The 22,201-nt window shown below is 37.7% G+C and overlaps 1 protein-coding gene across 2 annotated transcripts in view; it reads left to right on the top strand.

Annotated features, from left to right (window-relative positions):
- The window catches only part of ube2j2 (ubiquitin-conjugating enzyme E2, J2 (UBC6 homolog, yeast)), a 55,445-nt gene that overhangs the window by 6,920 nt on the left and 26,324 nt on the right, over nucleotides 1-22,201 (top strand). For both annotated transcript variants that reach the window (XM_028807746.2, XM_028807745.2), the window contains exons 2-4: nucleotides 11,559-11,689; nucleotides 15,363-15,403; nucleotides 21,427-21,529. In XM_028807746.2, the coding sequence (XP_028663579.1) occupies nucleotides 11,559-11,689; nucleotides 15,363-15,403; nucleotides 21,427-21,529 (275 nt within the window). The remainder of the gene's footprint in view (nucleotides 1-11,558; nucleotides 11,690-15,362; nucleotides 15,404-21,426; nucleotides 21,530-22,201) is intronic.

Genomic DNA, 22,201 nt, shown 5'->3' with positions numbered 1-22,201 from the left:
AATTCAAGACCATTGTTACCCTCCCCAGGAGATGTCGACCAACAAAGATCACTCCAAGAGCAAGGCGTATAATAGTCGGCGAGGTCACAAAGGCCCCAGGGTGACTTCTAAGCAACTGAAGGCCTCTCTCAGATTGGCTAATGTTCATGTTCATGAGTCCACCATCAGGACAACACTGAACAACAATGGTGTGCATGGCAGGGTTGCAAGGAGAAAGCCACTGCTCTCCAAAAAAACATTGCTGCTCGTCTGCAGTTTGCTAAAGATCACGTGGACAAACCAGAAGGCTATTGGAAGAATGTTTTGTGGACGGATGAGACCAAAATAGAACTTTTTGGTTTAAATGAAAAGAGTTTTGTTTGGAGAAAGGAAAACACTGCATTCCAGCATAAGAACGTTATCCCATCTGTGAAACATGGTGGTGGTAGTATCATGGTTTGGGCCTGTTTTGCTGCATCTGGGCCAGGACGGCTTGCCTTCATTGATGGAACAATGAATTCTGAATTATATCAGAGAATTCTAAAGGAAAATGTCAGGACATTTGTCCATGAACTGAATCTCAAGAGAAGGTGGGTCATGCATTAAGACAACGACACTAAGCACACAAGTCGTTCTACCAAAGAATGGCTAAAGAAGAATAAAGTTAATGTTTTGGAATGGCCAAGTCAAAGTCCTGACCTTAATCCAATCGAAATGTTGTGGAAGGACCTGAAGCGAGCCGTTAATGTGAGGAAACCCACCAACATCCCAGAGTTTAAGCTTTTCTTTACGGAGGAACGGGCGCAAATTCCTCCAAGCCGGTGTGCAGAACTGATCAACAGTTACCGGAAACGTTTAGTTGCAGTTATAGCTGCAAAAGGGGGTCACACCAGATACTGAAAGCAAAGGTTCACATACTTTTGCCACTCACAAATATGTAATACAGTAATCCCTCCTCCATCGCGGGGGTTGCGTTCCAGAGCCACCCGCGAAATAAGAAAATCCGCGAAGTAGAAACCATATGTTTATATGGTTATTTTTATATTGTCATGCTTGGGTCACAGATTTGCGCAGAAACACAGGAGGTTGTAGAGAGACAGGAACGTTATTCAAACACTGCAAACAAACATTTGTCTCTTTTTCAAAAGTTTAAATTGTGCTCCATGACAAGACAGAGATGACAGTTCCGTCTCACAATTAAAAGAATGCAAACATATCTTCCTCTTCAAAGGAGTGCGGGTCAGGAGCAGATGTCAGAGAGATAGAGAAAAGCAAACAGATCAATAAGGCTGTTTGGCTTTTAAGTATGCGAAGCACCGCGGCACAAAGCTGTTGAAGGCGGCAGCTCACACCCCCTCCGTCAGGAGCAGAGAAAGAGATAGAGAGAGACAGAGTTTGTTTTTCAATCAAAAATCAATACGTGCCCTTCGAGCTTTTAAGTATGCGAAGCACCGTGCAGCATGTTGCTTCAGGAAGCTGCTGCACAGAAGGTAGCAACGTGAAGATAATCTTTCAGCATTTTTAGACGAGCGTCTGTATCGTCTAGGTGTGCAAACAGCCCCCCTGCTCAATCCCCCTACGTCAGGATCAGAGAAAGTCAGCGCAAGAGAGAGAGAAAAGTAAGTTGGGTAGCTTCTCAGCCATCTGCCAATAGCGTCCCTTGTATGAAATCAACTGGGCAAACCAACTGAGGAAGCATGTACCAGAAATTAAAAGACCCATTGTCCGCAGAAATCCGCGAACCAGCAAAAAATCTGCGATATATATTTAAATATGCTTACATATAAAATCCGCGATGGAGTGAAGCCGCGAAAGGCGAAGCGCGATATAGCGAGGGATTACTGTATTCGATCATTTTCCTTAATAAATAAATGACCAAGTATAATATTTTTGTCTCATTTGTTTAACTGGTTTCTCTTTATCTACTTTTAGGATTTGAGTGAAAATCTGATGATGTTTTAGGTCATATTTATGCAGAAATATAGAAAATTCTAAAGGATTCAGAAACTTTCAAGCACAACTGTAGTCATGGGCAAAAATATTGCCACCCCTGCACTTTTTTATTTCAGTAAATGTGCAGCTTCTCCCAGAAAATTGTTGCAATTACAATTGTTTTCATATTCGTGTTTATTTCTTTTGATTGCATTGTAACAACACCAAAAACATAAAACTGAAAATGTCAAATCTGATATCAATCCACACAGAAAATTATTGGCACCCTCATCGTAATATTTGGTCACTACACTTTGGAAGCAATAAGTGAAATTAATTGTTTCAATTAACCATGAACTTGCACCTTACACCTCTCTACTGGAATTCTGGACCACTCTTCTTTTGCCAGCTTCTCCAGGTCTCTCAGGATTGAAGGGTACCTTCTCCCAACTAATGTTTGGAGATCTATCCAGAGGTGTTCTATGTCAGTGGTCCCCAGCCTTTTTGACACCAAGGACCGCTTTACTAGGAGCAAATTTTTCCAGGGGCTGGGATGGTGGATTTGGGGTGGGTTTGTAGGGCAGTTTTATACACAATTTACATTTCTATTATTATTAAGTTATAATATCGTAATTGAAATTATACAACTTACCATAATGCAGAATCAGTGGGAGCCCTGAGCTTGTTTTCCTGCAACCAGATGATCCCATCTGGGGGTGATGGAAGACAGTGACACAAGAAGTGTGTTGTCTATGTTCAGTCTACTCCGTAATCTTGTTTTGGTTGCTGTCACTGTAGAAAACGCTGCCACACAAAGATAGCATGTTGGAAATGGAAGCAGACATTTCAGTGCTTTTGTGGCAACTTCCGCCTCGACTTTAATCCAAAACGTATGGAGATTTGAACTTGTCTCAAACATACTTTTAAGGCCACCATCATTTGCAACTTCAAGCAGTTGATCCTCTTCAAGCACAGGCAAAGTTGATTCACCTGGCTTATTCACAAATAAGTCACGGATCCATTTCTTGCCATTTCGGGGGTCTTCAACTAGCTTATTCACAAATAGGTCACGGATCCATTCCTTGCCATTTCGGGGGTCTTTTGTGGTTGGGAGTAAAGCTCAAACTCTATTGAAAACTGAGATAGGTGATCATACACCAGCTGGGAGAAAGAAGGCCCTGGCTTGGTATCTTTAACAACCTCTGCTAACGTTTGAAACATATCAAAAATGCAAGTGTTCACTTGTCGGCCCCATAAATCAAGTTTGGCTTTGAATACAGCCACTTTTATCTGCCAACTTGAACAACGGGTATCTTCTGCCTCTGCCTCACGTGCTGCTGCTCCACCACTGCCTCAGATTTTCCTCCTCAGGCTCCTCCTGCACTCCTCCAGTGCTGGATACTGAGTTTGCAGAGGGTAAATGCAGGGTGCCCAATAGTACCTGTATGCCTGTTCATATTGTGAGGTTTCTGAACTCTTTTGGGATCTCTCCCCCCCCCCCCCCCCCCCAAAAAAAAACGGAAATGTCACACTAAAGTGCGTCCTGAAGCTCAATTGTCACATCTGTGTAATATTGTTTGTCTGTTGCCAGGGCAGGGCAAACAGCAGGCTCACAGCACTGCAGTGAAGCGCCACAGAAGCGAATCCTAAAAGATCGTGGTTGCAGTATAAGTCCCTGTCTTACACCCCAAAATACGAGACTGAGTCTCAGTACTTTAGCAAAACCAGCTTTATTCAGCTTGAAACAGGAACAGCATGGTTATTTATTGTAGCGAGATCTGCCACTCTTCTATAAACAAACACAGCAGTCAGGCAGGGTTGTGACCAGGTTAGTGGCCAAGTAATCATGTTCCCTGCATTTACAATGTTCTTTGCATCACCCGTTGAGATCTTTTCTGTTTGCTTTGGCGGAGAGACGCAGCAGAGCTGTGAGCCTGCTGTTGCCCCAGCAACAGATAAACAGTCTTCCACAGACACGGTGATCGCACTTTGGAATGCTCTTCAGCGTGTTGTCCAGTTGACGGAGGTTCCAAGAGAGTTTAGAAACCTCATATTTTCTTGAATGAGTGCTGCATTAATAGGAATGTTTCTTGAACGAGCATCACTGAACCACATAAAAACTGTCTTGAAATGCAGCAGTTCGCATATGTTTGCAACCCAAGATTTTTCTTCTTTTTTTGCATATAACAAAATGCATTGCATTTGTCATTCTAACAGATTGCACTTCACAAACATTAACACTCTTATCGTTTTTTTGTGTCTGCCGTTTCTGTAGGAGGGTGACAATGAGTTAAATTCCAATGGATATTTTTCAAATGTTGACGAGCAATAAGCAAAAGATATCACTGAAAACCACAGAAAACAAAAACATCAAAAAAACAGTATGAGGAAAGTTTGAAGAAATACATTTTTTTTACACAGTTTCAGTTTGGGGATCATTGTGCAGATGTGCACAACTGAGCTGCGACCACAGAACTAACTGCCCTGTGGATGATTCATTCAAGCATTTCAGGGTCATTTTGTTGTAATGAAAATATCTGCTGAATGTACTTCGTAGTAATGAGATTTCTGTAGACTCGTGTCATATGGGGAAACTGTCGGGACCATAAAAATACTTTGTTGTAATACTCTCTCACCTCAGTCTCTCTCCTCTCTCTGCGCTGCTGCAAAGCCCCGCCCACCTAGCATTCTGAAAAGTGTCCCCAGTGAAGGGGGCAGCCATTTTGCTGTAGCTCTTCACTGAATGAGTCTCTGTTGCCGGCAGTTTGACGGCCACGGCCTGCTAGTGGGCCGCGGACCCCTGTTCTATGGGATTTAGATCTGGCATTGCTAACCACTTTAGAACTCTCTATGTTGTCAGTGGGGTCCTCTGACCATGGCATACCATTTCATTTGGGTGATGATGGATAGTGTAAACTGACACTGTTGTACCCTGTGTGACTGCAGGTCAATTTTAATTTTTTGATTGAGATTCTTTATCCACCATTCAAACAATCTTTTGTTGCAATCTTCTGACACTTTTTCTTGCATCCACATCCAAGGACGCTATGTACTGTGCCATGGACTGTAAACATCTTAACTATGTTGTGCACAGTGGACACAGGAACATTCAGATCTTTGGAGATGGACTTTTAGCCTTGAGATTGTCTGTGCTTTTCCACAATTTTGGTTAACAAATCCTTGGGCAATTCTTTGCTCTTATTTCTTTTCTCCATGCCCAGTGTGGTACACACAGACACAAAGATGGAATCAACTTTTCTCTGAAAGAAATGCAGGTGTGCCAATATTAATGGCCAAGGTGGTGTGTATTATGTTTGTGTATATTCTTGAGGTATGGTCTTTATGATTGACAAATGGACTCAGTTAGAACTCAGTTGAATGATAAATGTCTATTGTTTTTTGATAATAAATATCTCATAAGTTATGTTGTATGTTTTGTAATCTGTCTCTTTTGTTGTGTTGGATGTAAAAAGTGGTTTTGTTAACCAGCACCAAATAAGTAAATAAATAAAGGGCTAAAAAAACTGCGAAGACACCTGGCAGCAGTCATAGTAAGGCATGCTTTCCATGCATCTAGTTGTGTTTGCCCTTTCTTTTATAAGGGGTGAATGCTTTGAGAATTATTTACAGTAACTTTGACAGTCAATTCTGAACAAGTACTCGTTTGAGAGCTGGTACAGTAATCCCTCCTCCATCGCGGGGGTTGCGTTCCAGAGCCACCCGCGAAATAGGAAAATCCGCGAAGTAGAAACCATATGTTTATATGGTTATTTTTAGAATGTCATGCTTGGGTCACAGATTTGCGCAGAAACACAGGAGGTTGTAGAGAGACAGGAACGTTATTCAAACACTGCAAACAAACATTTGTCTCTTTTTCAAAAGTTTAAACTGTGCTCCATGACAAGACAGAGATGACAGTTCTGTCTCACAATTAAAAGAATGCAAACATATCTTCCTTTTCAAAGGAGTGCAAAGCAAGCAGTCAAAAAAAAAATCAATAGGGATTTTAAGTATGCGAAGCACCGCCGGTACAAAGCTGTTGAAGGCGGCAGCTCACACCCCCTCTGTCAGGAGCAGGAAGAGAGATAGAGAGAGATAGAGAGAGACAGATAAAAAAAATCAATACGTGCCCTTTGAGCTTTTAAGTATGCGAAGCTCCGTGCAGCATGTCCTTCAGGAAGCAGCTGCACACAGCCCCCCTGCTCACACCCCCCTACGTCACCGCAAGAGAGAGAGAGAGAGAGAAAGTAAGCTGGATAGCTTCTCAGCCATCTGCCAATAGCGTCCCTTGTATGAAATCAACTGGGCAAACCAACTGAGGAAGCATGTACCAGAAATTAAAAGACCTATTGTCCGCAGAAACCCGCGAAGCAGCGAAAAATCCGCGATATATATTTAAATATGCTTACATATAAAATCCGCGATGGAGTGAAGCCGCGAAAGGCGAAGCGCGATATAGCGAGGGATCACTGTATTCTGCTATTGAAAATCAACATATTTTTAAACCGTGCTGCAGTCTTTGTACCGTAGTTCTGCAGGATGACTGTTACTTTTTAGGATGGGGTCCTGGAGGACTTATACGCTATATATTGGTATTGTACTACAAATTTTAAATCAAAATCTGGTTATTATGCTTCATTTTTTGTTTGTTAAGGTTTTCATCTCTTAATTGTTTGTTTTAGTTTCAAGCATTCACTGTTTTTAGCTGCGGTTTTCCTTAACCTGCTGCCAATTAACGACGTGCAAATGAGAAAGTAATCATTTGTTCATTTAATTTGGTCTCATTTATACCTGTGTGTTTTCATCATGAAGTATCCTCTCTTTCCAAAAATTTTATAATAAAAAATGGAATAGAAAGAAATAGAGGAATGAAAATTACTTGGGTGGGGGAGGGAGACAAGTCTACGATGTAATAATGACCTAATATGTGAGAATGAAATGACAAACAATCCATACAATTAAAAAACTTTGATATCGGCAAGAATTAGCTTGGGCTGGAATTGGAACAAAGCAAGCAGACAGTGTTGGCCCTCCATAGCCAAACTTAAGAACTCTTACTTTACAATAAACTTGTTGCATGTGAGCATCCTTCTGGATATTTAGAAGTTTTTTTTTTTCTTTCTAGTGTCATTCCATTGCACAGTTGTCTAAAGGAATTTTTAGGTCATTGTGAGAGTCTCTTTTAGATAGATTAGATAGATAGATAGATAGATAGATAGATAGATACTTTATTAATCCCAAGGGGAAATTGAAATCACATTTAAATGTGGTTGTGCAGCCTGCTTGAAAGCTTCCCATGAAGCAAAGCAAACATGCAAGCAGAGTGCTAGGGTAAAAAGAAGGCTCTTCGTCAGCTTTTTTGGGAACTATTGCTGTGTTTCATTTGAGTTGGTCTTGTTACCCCATAAGCCAAAAATCACGGACAATATTGTAAAGCTGGCAAGACTGGTGGTGTGTCACAAGTCTTTGCCAATTTTATTTTATTCACTATGACCAGACTTGCTTGCAAAGTGATTTTATTGAGTTCTGACAGTGAGCCACATCTAGGTCATGGGGAAGTCTGTCTGATACTGTTTTCTTTAGATCGATCATTGCCTGCATTTTGGTGTGCATGTGAATGGTAAAATTAAAGAGAATTTAGGGAATTAGTAGAGAAAAATATTTTAAAGTGAGCTAGATGTAAACCTAAACCTAAATTTGGTCCATGATAAACTGCAAATTTGAAAGAGGTTTAAGTAAATTTTCTTGTGATGTTATTTATTTATTTGATGGCACAAAACCGTGATATTTGTGTACATTTTTATAAATTTAATTCCGAGTTAGAAATGTTTGGAATCACGGCTTAAAGAGTTTTCTTTTGCTGCTGCTGAACAAACAAGTTTGTCTCCAAGGTCAAAAAATAGAAAGTTGCATGTCCAGCTCGTGTTGCTTAGTTTTGCTAAGCAGTATTTTATTGTAGGAGAAATGATAAAGTAAATATGCGGACTTTCATGCGGATGTACAGTATATGTTGGCCTTGAAATAAAATACTTTTTCACTAACTAAGAAAGTCTAAGAATTACAAACTTTTTCAGTACTCAAGTACTTTAGCCACATTTGTAGCAGTAGTTAACGCCACTATAATTTGCTTTATTTCCAGTTTTCTCTTAAATATGCTTGCAGTTTCCTTTAAAATATTGCCGGCCTGGTGTTTATACAGAGTGGACTTTGACTGCCACAAGTGCAAAAGTGATTGCACACTACTTATAAAAATATTGCCTATTTGAGTGAGTTTATTTTAGGTTGATGTTTTTTTTAATGTCCTCTTTCACCAGCAGTGACAATAAGAAAGGATCTTGTTTATTTGTATTAATGACAGAAACTACAATCCAGGATTATTTTAATGCAATGTGCCTGTTGTAAGTAATGCTATTTAAGGCTCACATAGTGGATATTACTGCTGCCTTCTAGCTACAGAGATTCAGTTACTAGGCCTGATCATTTTTTAAAGTTAGATATAAAAAGTTTGCACACTCCTGGCAAAATCACAGATTATAATAAAAAATGAAACCAAGAGAAATTCTGTCAGGACTTAGTCCACCTTTATTGCAAAATTGCAGTCTATGCAAAGAAATTAAAACAAATCAGAAACTTTAGTGAATAAAGGGGAAAAAAATCCTACAAAAACCTTGGTTGCATTAGTGTGCACACCCTGTAAACTAATACTTAGTTGAAGCACCTTTGATTTTACTACAGCCCTCAGTCGTTTTGGGTAAGAGTGTATCAGTTTGGGACATTTGGACTTGGTAATTTTTGCCCACTCTTTGCAAAAAAAAAAAAAATTCAGATCTGTCAAATTATGAGAGTATCTCCTATGCATAGCTGTCTTTAGGTCTTCCCACAGATTTTCAATTTGATTAAGGTCTGGGCTCTGGCTAGACCATTCCAGAACATAAATCCTCATTTGATGGAGCCACTGCTTTGTTGATTTGATATATGCTTTGGATTGTCATGCTGAAAGGTGAAGCTCCTCTTCATCCTCGGCGTCCTAGCAGATGCTTGAAGGTTTTGTGCCAAAATAGACTAATACTTGGAGCTATTCATGAGTCCATCCACCTTGACTTAAACCCCCAGTTCCAGATGACGAAAAGCAGCCCCAAAGCATGATGCTGCTTCTACCATGCTTCACTGTGGGTATGGTGTTCTTTTTGCTGATGTACTATGTTATTTTTGTGACAAATGTACCGTTTGAAATTATGTCCCAATAGTTCAACCTTGGTCTCATCATACCATAATACATTTTTCCACATGGTTATGGAGACTCCGGGTACCTTTTTGCAAAGTTTAGCCGGGATAGGATATTTTTCTTTGTGAGAAAAGTCTTTCGTCTTGCTATCCTATCCCACGACCCAGACATATAAAGAATACAACTGATTTTTGTCACATGTAAGGAACATCCAGTACTTTCCATGAAATACTGTATCTCCTTAAATGTTGCAGTTAGGCCTCTTTGTGGCCTCCCTGACCAGTTTTCTCCTTGTCTTCTCATCAGTCTTGGAGTCACCACTTGTTGATGACTCTCTTCACTCTGCTCCATGGGAAGTTTAATGCTTTGGATACTTTTTTGTACCCCTGTACTGATTGATACCTTTCAATGATGAGATCCCGTTCAAGTTTAAAAAGCTGTTAGTGGACAATGGCTTTTGGAGTATGTTGCAACCTAGACAATATCAGAATAAACCTACAGAAGCAGCCCAACTTTATCTGAGCTCAATCAGAGGCACTTTAATTGATGTCAGGTGTATACTAACTACTAGTTGAGATGAGACTTATTGTGATTGGTTGATTCTGAACATTGACACATCCTTGATTATTAAGTGGAAAGGACACTAATGCAACCAGGTTTTATGATTTTTTTTCCTTTATTCATTAAACAGTTTTTGATTTGTTTTCACCTTTTTTCTGTAGATTGCAGTTTTGCAATAAAGGAGGAATGAGTTCTGACAGGATTTATGTTGGTTTCATTTTGTATTACACAAAATCTGCAGTTTTGGCTGGAGTGTGTAGTTTATTTTATACATGTACAGTCTGCAATGACTGTCTGTTTTCTCAAGGGGATCCCCTTTAAAGTGTGTTTCATGTATATAGTTTAGCTGGATTACATTTACACCTGGCATTAAAATATGTCCCCAATGTCCGCATCATGTCTGGATATAGATCATATGAACTCCCCACATATGCATAGCACTTTAATGACTTTAGTGATCACTTACATTTATCTGTGCAGCACAGTGAGGGATCCTACTCCATTGGGCCCTTGAGCAACGTCTTTTACTGGAAAATTGCGCCAGGGGTACTGTACTGTACAATGCCTGACCCTGCGCTCTGACTTCCAAAGGTCATGCAAAAAAAAGACAATTTCTCCTGAGGGATCAATAAAGTATATCAAAATAAAATCAAAAATAGATGTACTTTTTTTTTAGGCCACCTTTTATACTTCTAAGTTGGTCATGAATAATATCGTGGCTTTGCACATTTCTCCTAGCTCTCACCTGAGTCAAACTGGCATGTGTGATTTTCATTAAACATACCCTACACCATGTGCGAGTTACACTGATTACAGAATCACATATACCTGTCGTATAAAGATAAGACAAAATTTGTATGTCTTTTGTTTGTTAAACCATCTCCGTAATGATCATGACAAAATCCCAGACAATTATAGGGACTTTTAAGTACCAGCCAAAGAGCTAGGTCACAGAAAGAGGACAATGTTGGGGAAAAACAGGGCATCTGATCACTTGATATCTCTCTGTCTCTCTCTATCTGTCTGTCTCTCCATCTATCTATTTACTTACTATTTTATAAAAACTATCAATTGTTGAACATGGATTATATTATGAAAAAAAAGAAAAACTTGTGAACAGAATTATTCACATCTGGGTTATTTTCTAATTCTTTTCCTTTAGAATCCATATAGGCTATATGTCCATTTCAAATGCCAATCAGAGAGGAAGCGGGGATGTGGTCAGGTGCAGGAGATGGAGGCGAGGACAGGTGAAAATAGGATGGGAATTTGTTGGGAGTGGCTCACTTCTGTTAAACACATTTTGTCCAATAAATATAGTTCACATTTAGCTGTTGCTCACCATTATATTGTGTGAAGAGTTGCACACAAGTTTGACATTTATTTTTTAATATTGCAGTTGCAAACCCTGGGCAATGTCCAAAATGTGGAGCAATCTTGTCTGCCCTAGAGTTAAATTTTCTTTGTAAAAGCATTCAAATTCAAGACTAAAAATACAGGTGTAAAATTCATAATAATCTTCAAATTAATAGCTTTATGAAATGAACTGCAGAGTTTTCAATGTGAATAGAAAGTGAATACCCCCTTGGTGCAGTGGTGGTAGAAGTGGATTTTATATTTATGTTGTTTCTGCTAGTATCAAGTGTTTGCTACAAATGTGTTTTGAACAAGTTGTAATCCTTCAGTGCTCCTCTGAACGTGATTGAGGGTAGCATTAGAATAATGCAGTATTTGGATAATAAAGTTTGGGGAGAGTACTCTTGTGTCTGTGTTTTTGTTCCTGAGTGTTGAATTATATAATGTGTATTAGCCTTTCCAGATTTTGTTGTAATGTTTTGTTCTCGTTCCTTAACAATTACAGATGAGCAACACCAGTAACAAAAGAGCTCCAACTACAGCAACACAAAGGTTGAAACAAGACTACCTTCGAATAAAGAAAGACCCAGTGCCTTACATTTGTGCAGAGCCTCTGCCTTCAAATATTTTGGAATGGTAAGGACAGTAATCTCTTTTACATTTATTGTTTGAAGATATGGAGAACTAATATAATTTTAACAGTCCTTGGGAATCACACAGAGATCATCTATTTCCTAATAAGGACATTTTTAGAAATACTGCCAGCAAGATTGTTTTTATTTTATTCATTTATTTTTGTTGTCCAGATCTTTCTTTGCTTTGCCATTTGTTTAGAAAAAGGGAATAACTACATTAAAATGTTATGTTTTAACATTTGAACCTATCAGTTCTTCTCTTAGATCTCAGCAAGTCCTAGCAGAAAAAAGGAACATCATTTGACTAATTACTCACAAATTCTTCTTAATCTTCATTAATTGGAATGAAATAGATAAGCCAGTATTCAGTACCGTTGTGTGCATTTGCTGTTTTAGTCCTTGATTTAGTATCTTATGATTTTCATTTTAGAAGTGACTAGTAGGGTTTTCACAATACCAAAATACCAAAAACTTTGATACAGTACTAAGAAAAGTATTGAAATTTGATGCCTAGTACAATATTTAATGTATCTCAATAAAAAATGAGTTTGAATAAATTGAAGTTTGTATGCATTAACATCTTAACATTGAGGAAAACAAAGATAAATTATAGTAATTAAATGCAGATACTTTAAGTAGTGCAATCTTTTGTAAACAACAACATTTATTTATATAGCACATTTTTATACAAATATTGTAGCTCAAAGTGCTGTACATGATGAAGAAAGAGAAAAAAGACAAAGTAAGAATTAAAATAAAAGAACACTAATTAACACAGAATAAAAGTAAGGTCCGATGGCCAGAAAAAACAAAAAAAACTCCAGACGGCTGGAGAAAAAAAAAAATCTGCAGGAGTTCCAGGCCATGAGACCACCCAGCCCCCTATCTACCTAACATAAATGATCAGTCCTCATTGTATTCAGGGTTTTCATGGAAGGATTTGATGATGACGGTCACATGGACTTCTGGCCTTTAATCCATCAATGTGGGGACATCATGGTGCTTTGCTCAGGTGGTGGTGGGACAGGTCGCCACCACAGAAAACCGGAAAAAGAACAGAAGAGAAAGTAGGGGTTAGTACGGATTTTGGAGCCACTATGAATAGTAATGATAATTAATTGAATATGCAGAGCATCAGGATTAAATTAAAATGAAATTATGAGAAAGCTATGTTAAAGTATTGTGTTTTTAGCAGTGTTTTAAAGTGCTCCACTGTATCAGCCTGGCAAATTCCTATTGTTCTGCTCTTCCAGATTTTAGGTGCCTAACAGCAGAAGGCCGCCTCACCACTTCTTTTAAGTTTAGCTCTTGGAATTCTAAGCAGACACTCATTTGAAGATCTAAGGTTACAATTTGGAATATAAGATGTCAGACATTCCGATATACAAGACGGAGCGAAATTATTTAAGGCTTTATAAGCCATAAGCAGTATTTTAAAGTCAATTCTGAATGACACAGGTAACCAGTGTAGTGACATCAAAACTGGAGAAATGTGCTCGGATTTTTTTTTCAGAGTTAGGATTCTAGCAGCTGCGTTCTGCACTCGTTGTAATCAATTGATGTCTTTTATGGGTAGTCCTGAGAGGAGTGCGTTACAGTAATCTAGTCAACTGAAAACAAAAGCGTGAAAACTATACACTGCTTCTGTAAACTATACACAGTAAATGGGATTTATCTATTACCAAATAACTCATTTTTTCGAGGTTGGGAAAGGTTTGAATAGTTGAAAAATAAATAAATTGATCTATGCTTTGTGGCTTAAATTTTCTATAGTACATAGAAAAACTAGCTGCATGTTATTTCTTTGAAACTTACTGTGTTTGCCCTTGCTAGTAGGTTTATATTTTGTACTGAAACATAAATATTTTCAAATATATATTGTAGTATACAAATGTGTACATAGAATTACCTTGCTTTATAAAGCAAATGTGCTTCTGAAAACTGCTGCATAAGGTGAATTTTCAAAATGCAGTTAGTTGCCATTAATATGGAAAACATGTTCAAGCATTTCTTAGCTTCAAAAGTGTTGCTCGGTTTTGTTCATATAACACCAAAATACAAAAAAAAAATGATTTTGATAATAGCAGTCATCGTCAGAACAAACTCTGATAAGACACTGCTTTTCATTAAATACTGTTTAAGGCTGTTTACCGGAACATTATCACTTCAAATTGTCTTTACTATTTTTTAGTTCAAATGTCAACAAAATATGTAGTTTGGCCAAGGGTGTCCAAACATTTGCAACAAGCTGTATATTTTAATCACAGAAAATATATAAGAAACTTTAAATATATAAGAAAATATATAAGAAAGTTTTATATATATATATATATATATATATATATATATATATATATATATATATATATATATGTATATATGTATATATATGTATATATAAAATGTTTTGAATGAATGTTAAATTTGAGACACAGTTGTTCAAAGGATGCACTATAATGAGCATACATCATGAGTTGGATAATGTGTACTTTAGAAATGGAGATAACGTGATTGCCTTGTAATGATATAATTGACAAAAAAAAAAATCTCAGCCTTTGTCTCCTGCACTAGTGCAATATTTTAAGAAAGTGTTAAACCACTTCATTTCAGTCAGTTGGTGGTAATTACTGATAACTGGTGAATGCTGAGAGATGAGTATACAGTGAGGGATTGGTACAGGATTATTTCCCTCAATGGCTGATCAAGCTGTTCACAAGTTTAGCAGTCTCGGTTGCTTTCATAGTCTTGTAATACTTAACATTTGTTGTAACTCAGTAATAGAATTTTAAGTTGGATAAAATCAGCCACCTTGCCATAGATCTCTAAAGGTTACCATTTTTATTTGGCTTCTTTGTATTCCTAAATGAATGAAGTTTCAAGTTTGTCTAATTTTAAAAAAGGGTTTACTCATTTATATTAAATTGTACTGAAACAGACATAGAAGTTCATTTTAACTATGTTAATTCTTTCTGCTAATGTGACACGAAGAGGTAATCAGTTGAACAGATCTTGTGTAATATATTCATCAGGTTGCCAAAGCTAAATTTTGTTAGATCTTTATATTGCCGTGTAACTGTTCTCAAGGTTAAGCTTATGTGTAGAGCTATGTGCAGGAAATCTTCACTCTTACTGAAACTAATCTTGAACCCAATCTTCTACATTTTGAAGAATTTCTCAAGTACACAGGAAGAGATGGTAAAATAAAACACCTGGTCATAAAAGAGAGAAACTTTTTGTTCATATCCTTTGCTTACAATTCCTGAATCTCTCTTTCATTATGGTATTAGGTAGAAAGAAATGCAGCATAAATTGTAAGTAAAATTGGTGACAAGGGACTACTCTGTCTAGTTCCAAGTTCTAACACAAAAAAATCTGAGTATATATTACTTTAAAAAACTGAAGCAAGAGGTTTTTAAAAAGTATGTGACTTTCAGAGGAAAGGTAGACCATTCCTTTTAACGTATCTGAAAAATTAAGTCGGTATGTAAACAATTTGAATGTATCAAAGTGAAATTAAACAAGTTAAGGGGTATGAGATAAATTGTTAAAATGCATATTAATCTATTCAGAAGTTTGCAATTCAAATCATAATGTAATTTTTTTTTACTGGCACCTCAAAATATCACTTTTTGATTTTTGTTATGTGAAAGATAAACCTTTTTGCTTGATTTTAGGCACTATGTTGTACGAGGGCCTGAGAAAACCCCATATGAAGGTATGCTTGTTTTTATGTTACTGTTTTGTGCCTGATGATGTGTTTATACCTTGCTAAAGCTTCCATATTTTGAAAGTAAGGTGTTTTGAAAACTGTATTTTACACAGTGCCATCAAGAAGTAGTGAGACCCCTTTTACATCTTGTTATGTAGAGCAGCCTTCTGCTAAAGTGACTTAAATTTTTTTCCTTGCCAAACAGCACTCAATACCCTACAGTCGATGAAAAACTGAATGGAGCAATGTACAGAAATATTCTTAATGAAAACCTGCTCCAGAGTGCTCTGGACCTTACACTGGGCCAAAGGGTTTGTCTTCTAATAGGACAATGACACTAAGTACAAAGCAAAGACAACACAGGAGTTGCTTACTATTACAGTAGCTCTGCGGAGTAGACAGAGCTCAGACCTGAACCCAGTCAAGTATCTGTGGAGAGACCTGAAAACAGCTGTACAGTGACTGTCTCCATCCAACATGACAAAGCTTGAGAGGGTCTGCATAGAAGAATGACACAAAAATCCCCAAATCCAGGTGTGCAAAGCTTATTGTGTCATACCCAAGAAGACTACAAGTCATAATTGCTGCTAAAGGTGCTTCAACAAAATACTGAGGGTGTGAATAATTGTGCCAATGTGATACTTCAGTTTTTTATTGTAGTAAATTTTCAAAAATTTCTGATTTTGAACTTTCACTTTGTTCTTCTGGGGTACACAATATTGCTTGATGAGGGGGGAAAAATACAGTGCATCTGGAAAGTATTCACAGCACATCACTTTTTCCACATTTTGTTGTGTTACAGCCTTATTCCAAAATGGATTAAATTCATTTTTTTCCTCAGAATTCTACACACAACACCCCATAATGACAACGTGAAAAAAGTTTACTTGAGGTTTTTGCAAATGTATTAAAAATAAAAAAACTGAGAAATCACATGTATGTAAGTATTCACAGCCTTTGCTCAATACTTTGTCGATGCACCTTTGGCAGCAATTACAGCCTCAAGTCTTTTTGAATATGATGCCACAAGCTTGGCACACCTATCCTTGGCCAGTTTCGCCCATTCCTCTTTGCAGCACCTCTCAAGTTACATCAGGTTGGATGGGAAGCGTCGGTGCACAGCCATTTTAAGATCTCTCCAGAGATGTTCAATCGGATTCAAGTCTGGGCTCTGGCTGGGCCACTCAAGGACATTCACAGAGTTGTCATGAAGCCACTCCTTTGATTTCTTGGCTGTGTGCTTAGGGTCGTTGTCCTGCTGAAAGATGAACCGTCGCCCCAGTCTGAGGTCAAGAGCGCTCTGGAGCAGGTTTTCATCCAGGATGTCTCTGTACATTGCTGCAGTCATCTTTCCCTTTATCCTGACTAGTCTCCCAGTCCCTGCCGCTGAAAAACATCCCCACAGCATGATGCTGCCACCACCATGCTTCACTGTAGGGATGGTATTGGCCTGGTGATGAGCGTTGCCTGATTTCCTCCAAACATGACGCCTGGCATTCACACCAAAGAGTTCAATCTTTGTCACATCAGACCAGACAATTTTCTTTCTCATGGTCTGAGAGTCCTTCAGGTGATTTTTGGCAAACTCCAGGTGGGCTGCCATGCGCCTTTTACTAAGGAGTGGCTTCCGTCTGGCCACTCTACCATACAGGCCTGATTGGTGGATTGCTGCAGAGATGGTTGTCCTTCTGGAAGGTTCTCCTCTCTCCACAGAGGACCTCTGGAGCTCTGACAGAGTGACCATCGGGTTCTTGGTAACCTCCCTGACTAAGGCCCTTCTCCATCGATCGCTCAGTTTTGATGACCGGCCAGCTCTAGGAAGAGTCCTGGTGGTTTTGAACTTCTTCCACTTATGGATGATGGAGGCCACTGTGCTCATTGGGACCTTCAAAGCAGCAGAAATGTTTCTGTAACCTTCCCCAGATTTGTGCCTCGAGACAATCCTGTCTCGGAGGTCTACAGACAATTCCTTTGACTTCATGCTTGGTTTGTACTCTGACATGAACTGTCAACTGTGGGACCTTATATAGACAGGTGTGTGCCTTTCCAAATCATGTCCAGTCAACTGAATTTACCACAGGTGGACTCCAATTAAGCTGCAGAAACATCTGATGGATGATCAGGGGAAACAGGATGCACCTGAGGTCAATTTTGAGCTTCATGGCAAAGGCTGTGAATACTTATGTACATGTGCTTTCTCAATTTTTTTATTTTTAATAAATTTGCAAAAATCTCAAGTAAACTTTTTTCATGTTGTCATTATGGGGTGTTGTGTGTAGAATTCTGAGGAAAAAAATGAATTTAATCCATTTTGGAATAAGGCTGTAACATAACAAAATGTGGAAAAAGTGATGCGCTGTGAATACTTTCCGGATGCACTGTATATTTAAGCGATTCTAGCATAAGGTTGCAGTGTAACAAAATATTGAAAAAGAGAAGAAGCCTGAATTCTTTCTGAAGGATGTTTGTACATTTGTCTAAGTGAATAAAAATGAAGAGTTCATGTTCTGTGGTACAGTACTATAGAATAGTGTGTTAGAAAGCAATATTTGCATTCATCTGCTTCCCGGAAAACAAAGTGCAAAGCTTAATCTTGCAATGCTAAATTAATGAGACCGGTGTAACAGAAGAAAGGAAAAATGTGTCTTATCATCTTTTTAATCTGTTGTAGCTGTTAAAGACCTTTTTTTGTGGCAATAATTGTATTTAGCGTGACTAATGTGGGTGTCCATAGTACCAGAGACAAAATCCACACCTCTCTCACACAACTAACACTACTGCATTTAAAGTTTGCCTTTCAGTATATACAGTCATGAAAAAATTTGGGAACCCTTCTCAGCCTGCATATAACAGTGGTATGTCTTTCATTTCCTAGGAACATCTGAGTACTGGGGTGTTTTCTGAACAAAGATTTTTAGTGAAGCAGTATTTAGTTGTATGAAATTAAATTAAATGTGAAAAACTGGCCGTGCAAAAATGTGGGTCCCCTTGTAATTTTGCTGATTTGAATGCATATAACTGCTCAATACTGATTACTTGCAACACCAGATTGGTTGGATTAGCCTTGAACTTCATAGACAGGTGTGTCCAATCATGAGAAAAGGTATTTAAGGTGGTCAATTGCAAGTTGTGCTTCCCTTTGATTCTCCTCTGAAGAGTGACAGCATGGGATCCTCAAAGCAACTCTCAAAAGATCTGAAAACAAAGATTGTTGAGTATCATGGTTTAGGGGAAGGCTACAAAAAGCTATCTCAGATGTTTAAACTGTCAGTTTCCACTGTAAGGAATGTAATCAGGAAATGGAAGACCACAGGCACAGTTGCTGTTAAACCCAGGTATGGCAGGCCAAGAACAATACAGGAGTGGCATATGTGCAGGATTGTGAGAATAGTTACGGACAACCCACAGATCACCTCCAAAGACCTGCAAGAACATCTTGCTGCAGATGGTGTATCTGTACATCGTTGTACAATTCAGTGCAATTTGCAGAAAGAACATCTGTATGGCAGTGTGATGAGAAAGAAGCCCTTTCTGCACTCACGCCATAAACAGTCGCTTGTTGTATGCAAATGCTCATTTAGACCAGACAGATTCATTTTGGAACAAAGTGCTTTGGACTGATGAGACAAAATTTGAGTTATTTGGTCATAACAAAAAGCGCTTTGCATGGCGGAAGAATAACACCGCATTCCAAGAAAAACACCTGCTACCTACTGTTGAATTTGGTGGAGGTTCCATCATGCTGTGGGGCTATGTGGCTAGTTCAGGGACTGGGGCCCTTGTTAAAGATGAGGGTCAGATGAATTCAACCCAATATCAACAAATTCTTCAGGATAATGTTCAAGCATCAGTCACAAAGTTGAAGTCACGCAGGGGTTGGATATTCCAAAAAGACAATGACCCAAAACACAGTTCGAAATCTACAAAGGTATTCATGCAGAGGGAGAAGTACAATGTTGTGGAATGGCCGTCACAGTCCCCTGACTTGAATATCATTGGAAATCTATGGGATGATTTGAAGCAGGCTGTCCATGTTCGGCAGCCATCAAATTGAACTGAACTGGAGAGATTTTGTATGGAAGAATGGTGAAAAATACCTCCTTCCAGAATCCAGACACTCATCAAAGGCTATAGGAGGCGTCTAGAGGCTGTTATATTTGCAAAAGGAGGCTCAACTAAGTATTGATGTAATATCTCTGTTGGGGTGCCCAAATTTATGCACCTGTCTTAATTTTGTTATGATGCATATTGCATATTTTCTGTTAATCCAATAAACTTAATGTTACTGCTGAAATACTACTGTTTCCATAAGGCATGTCATATATTAACAGGAAGTTGCTACTTTGAAAGCTCAGCCAATGATAAACAAAAATCCAAAGAATTAAGAGAGGTTCCCAAACTTTTTTATATGACTATTCTGGCATTTCAAGTCCTACAGATTCACAATCTTAGGATTCTACAAAGTAAAATAATCGGTTATGTCAAGGACTTGATTTTACAGTATCAATAAGACTTTAAATATATGGTCATGAACAATAGTGCTTTTACAAAAAGAGAGAAAATTCACTTCAACCTTCATACTTAGTGATGTATCAGATGTTGTTTCTAAAACAAACTATAAGTGAGTAAAGCCTTCATACCTTGACCTTTATTAAAGCATACCATCCTTAATAATTTTACCAAAAAAGTTAATGTGTGGTTTGGAGCATGAGCAGATAATGACACTGACAACCACACTAATGAGTTAAATATCTAAAATTGAGCACCTTCATTAGGCTGAAGTTTGTTCAGCTAAAAAAGGTACACCATTAATCAAACATAGCAGTCTGATCATAATGATGCATAATATGAGTTGCTTAGCTTTTACTTTAGCAGGATTCTAATACTTGAACTTTCGTCTACATGAAAAGTCTATACAAGCAATAAAAGGTCAATGACTTAAGTGAACTTGTAGCCTTGTTTTCAAACTATTGTGTTCAATATATAATTTTAAAGGAGATATGTCAGTCAGCCACAGCAACATTATATTTCAGCAGCTCTGGTTAATGCAACCCAGGAATATGCAGATAAGTACCATTATTGCTAGTGCTGTCTAAGGCAAAGTTGCCTCACCCTCTGAGCTGGCCCTGGTTGTTCATAGGTAAATAAATTTCAGAAAATTGGTCTCAGTCCAAAACACTTTGACTATCACTGACATATGTGAGACATTTTTCTTTTGATTGGATCAATACATTGCTTTTACTAATGTTTTGACAATTTTATAATAAAGTGAACCTGTAAACTGCTTAGTTTGTGTTTTTGTTCTGCTATTGATGAGACCATTCTGATAACATAAAATATTATTTTGGCGAGCTTTCAAAATACCCCAGTTTTGTTTATTAAATGCTGATATATTTAAATCGGTGAGGGCAGCATCTGCATGTTATTTCCTACCTTGCCTTTACCCACAATTTGTGTAATTTGACAGGATGTTCTGCTTTCTTCTCACACTTCAGTGATTTACATGTTATGTGACTAAACTGACCTGGTTTGATGGAGTATGGGTGTGGGCATGTGACCATGCTCTCTCAGTTGAGGCATATTTTAGCAATTTATTTGAAAAGAATAATACTTCTATGTGTTACAGTATATGAAAAGACTAAACTTCAGTATATTTGTTAAACTGCTTACAAGAGCAAAAGACCAGATTAAACATGAAGTGAGATCTCATATGGTATTCAGAAATCGCGATGTTTTCAAAATCAAAAATCAGTAGTCATTCTGCAAACAGAAGTTTGTCAGGAGGATAATGTACACTCATTGTTCCTTAGGGATTTATTTGTGAATGGTCTCTTAAGGCAATTGTATTTTGCATCTGTTTATTTGGAAGGAACTTGAATGAAGTAAATTTATTTCAGTTTTATTATTAGTGTTCAGTTATTTGTGTGAAGAATATCTGCTGTTTCAGTTTACATTTTCTTTTATCATGAATACATTGTTTCATAGAATACTTGATTAATAATGGTTTGATTTTGATTTGCTTATTATAGGTGGATATTATCATGGTAAACTCATCTTCCCCAGAGAATTTCCTTTTAAACCTCCCAGTATTTATATGATAACTCCTAATGGAAGATTTAAGTGCAATACAAGGTAAACAGAGTGTTTCTCTTCACTGCTTTGTACTGTATTTGCACCAAAATTTTGTCTTCATGTATATTTAATTATCATAATACTAGAGGGCTTTGCTCCCTGATCACTTCGCTCGCCAAACCCCGTGTTTGGTTTTCCGGATACACACTTTTAAGATTTTTTTTTTCTTTGAATTGTTGCTATTTCATTAGTTTCACTTTTATTTCAGAACTTATGTAAAACAATATTTGGAATCTTTCAAGTCCCAATATGCTGAATCTTTTAAATGAGGTCTGTGAGACATGTGTTTAATGACTTTGTACCATAATTCAGGATAGGTTTCTCTTTTTGGAATTTCAGCACAGGCAAAACGATCTACATCATCAGCAGTTAATAATTTTTTTTTGCAAAGTAATCAATAAATGCATGTGAGGTAAAACGCGTTTTTGAAATTCTCTGGCTTAAACTTCAAAGCCTTACAATATTTACATACTTCTGACATATCACCTGTGTCCATATATTTGATCTCTAGTTGCCTTTTAGTTATTTCTCCGAGAAAATAGTTTCTCTTTTTTGCGCTAATGTGATGTTTATTTTCATTTTTTGACACTGTCATTTTTTTCTGCTTTCATATTCCGTTTCTTGCTCTGCATGTGTTTTGCGCCAAGGATTTTTTTTTTTTTTTTTGAGTCC

This window comes from Erpetoichthys calabaricus, chromosome 8 (assembly GCF_900747795.2).
Source record: "Erpetoichthys calabaricus chromosome 8, fErpCal1.3, whole genome shotgun sequence".
Classification (NCBI taxonomy): domain Eukaryota; kingdom Metazoa; phylum Chordata; class Cladistia; order Polypteriformes; family Polypteridae; genus Erpetoichthys; species Erpetoichthys calabaricus.
This window is presented reverse-complemented; position numbering and strand designations above follow the sequence as displayed.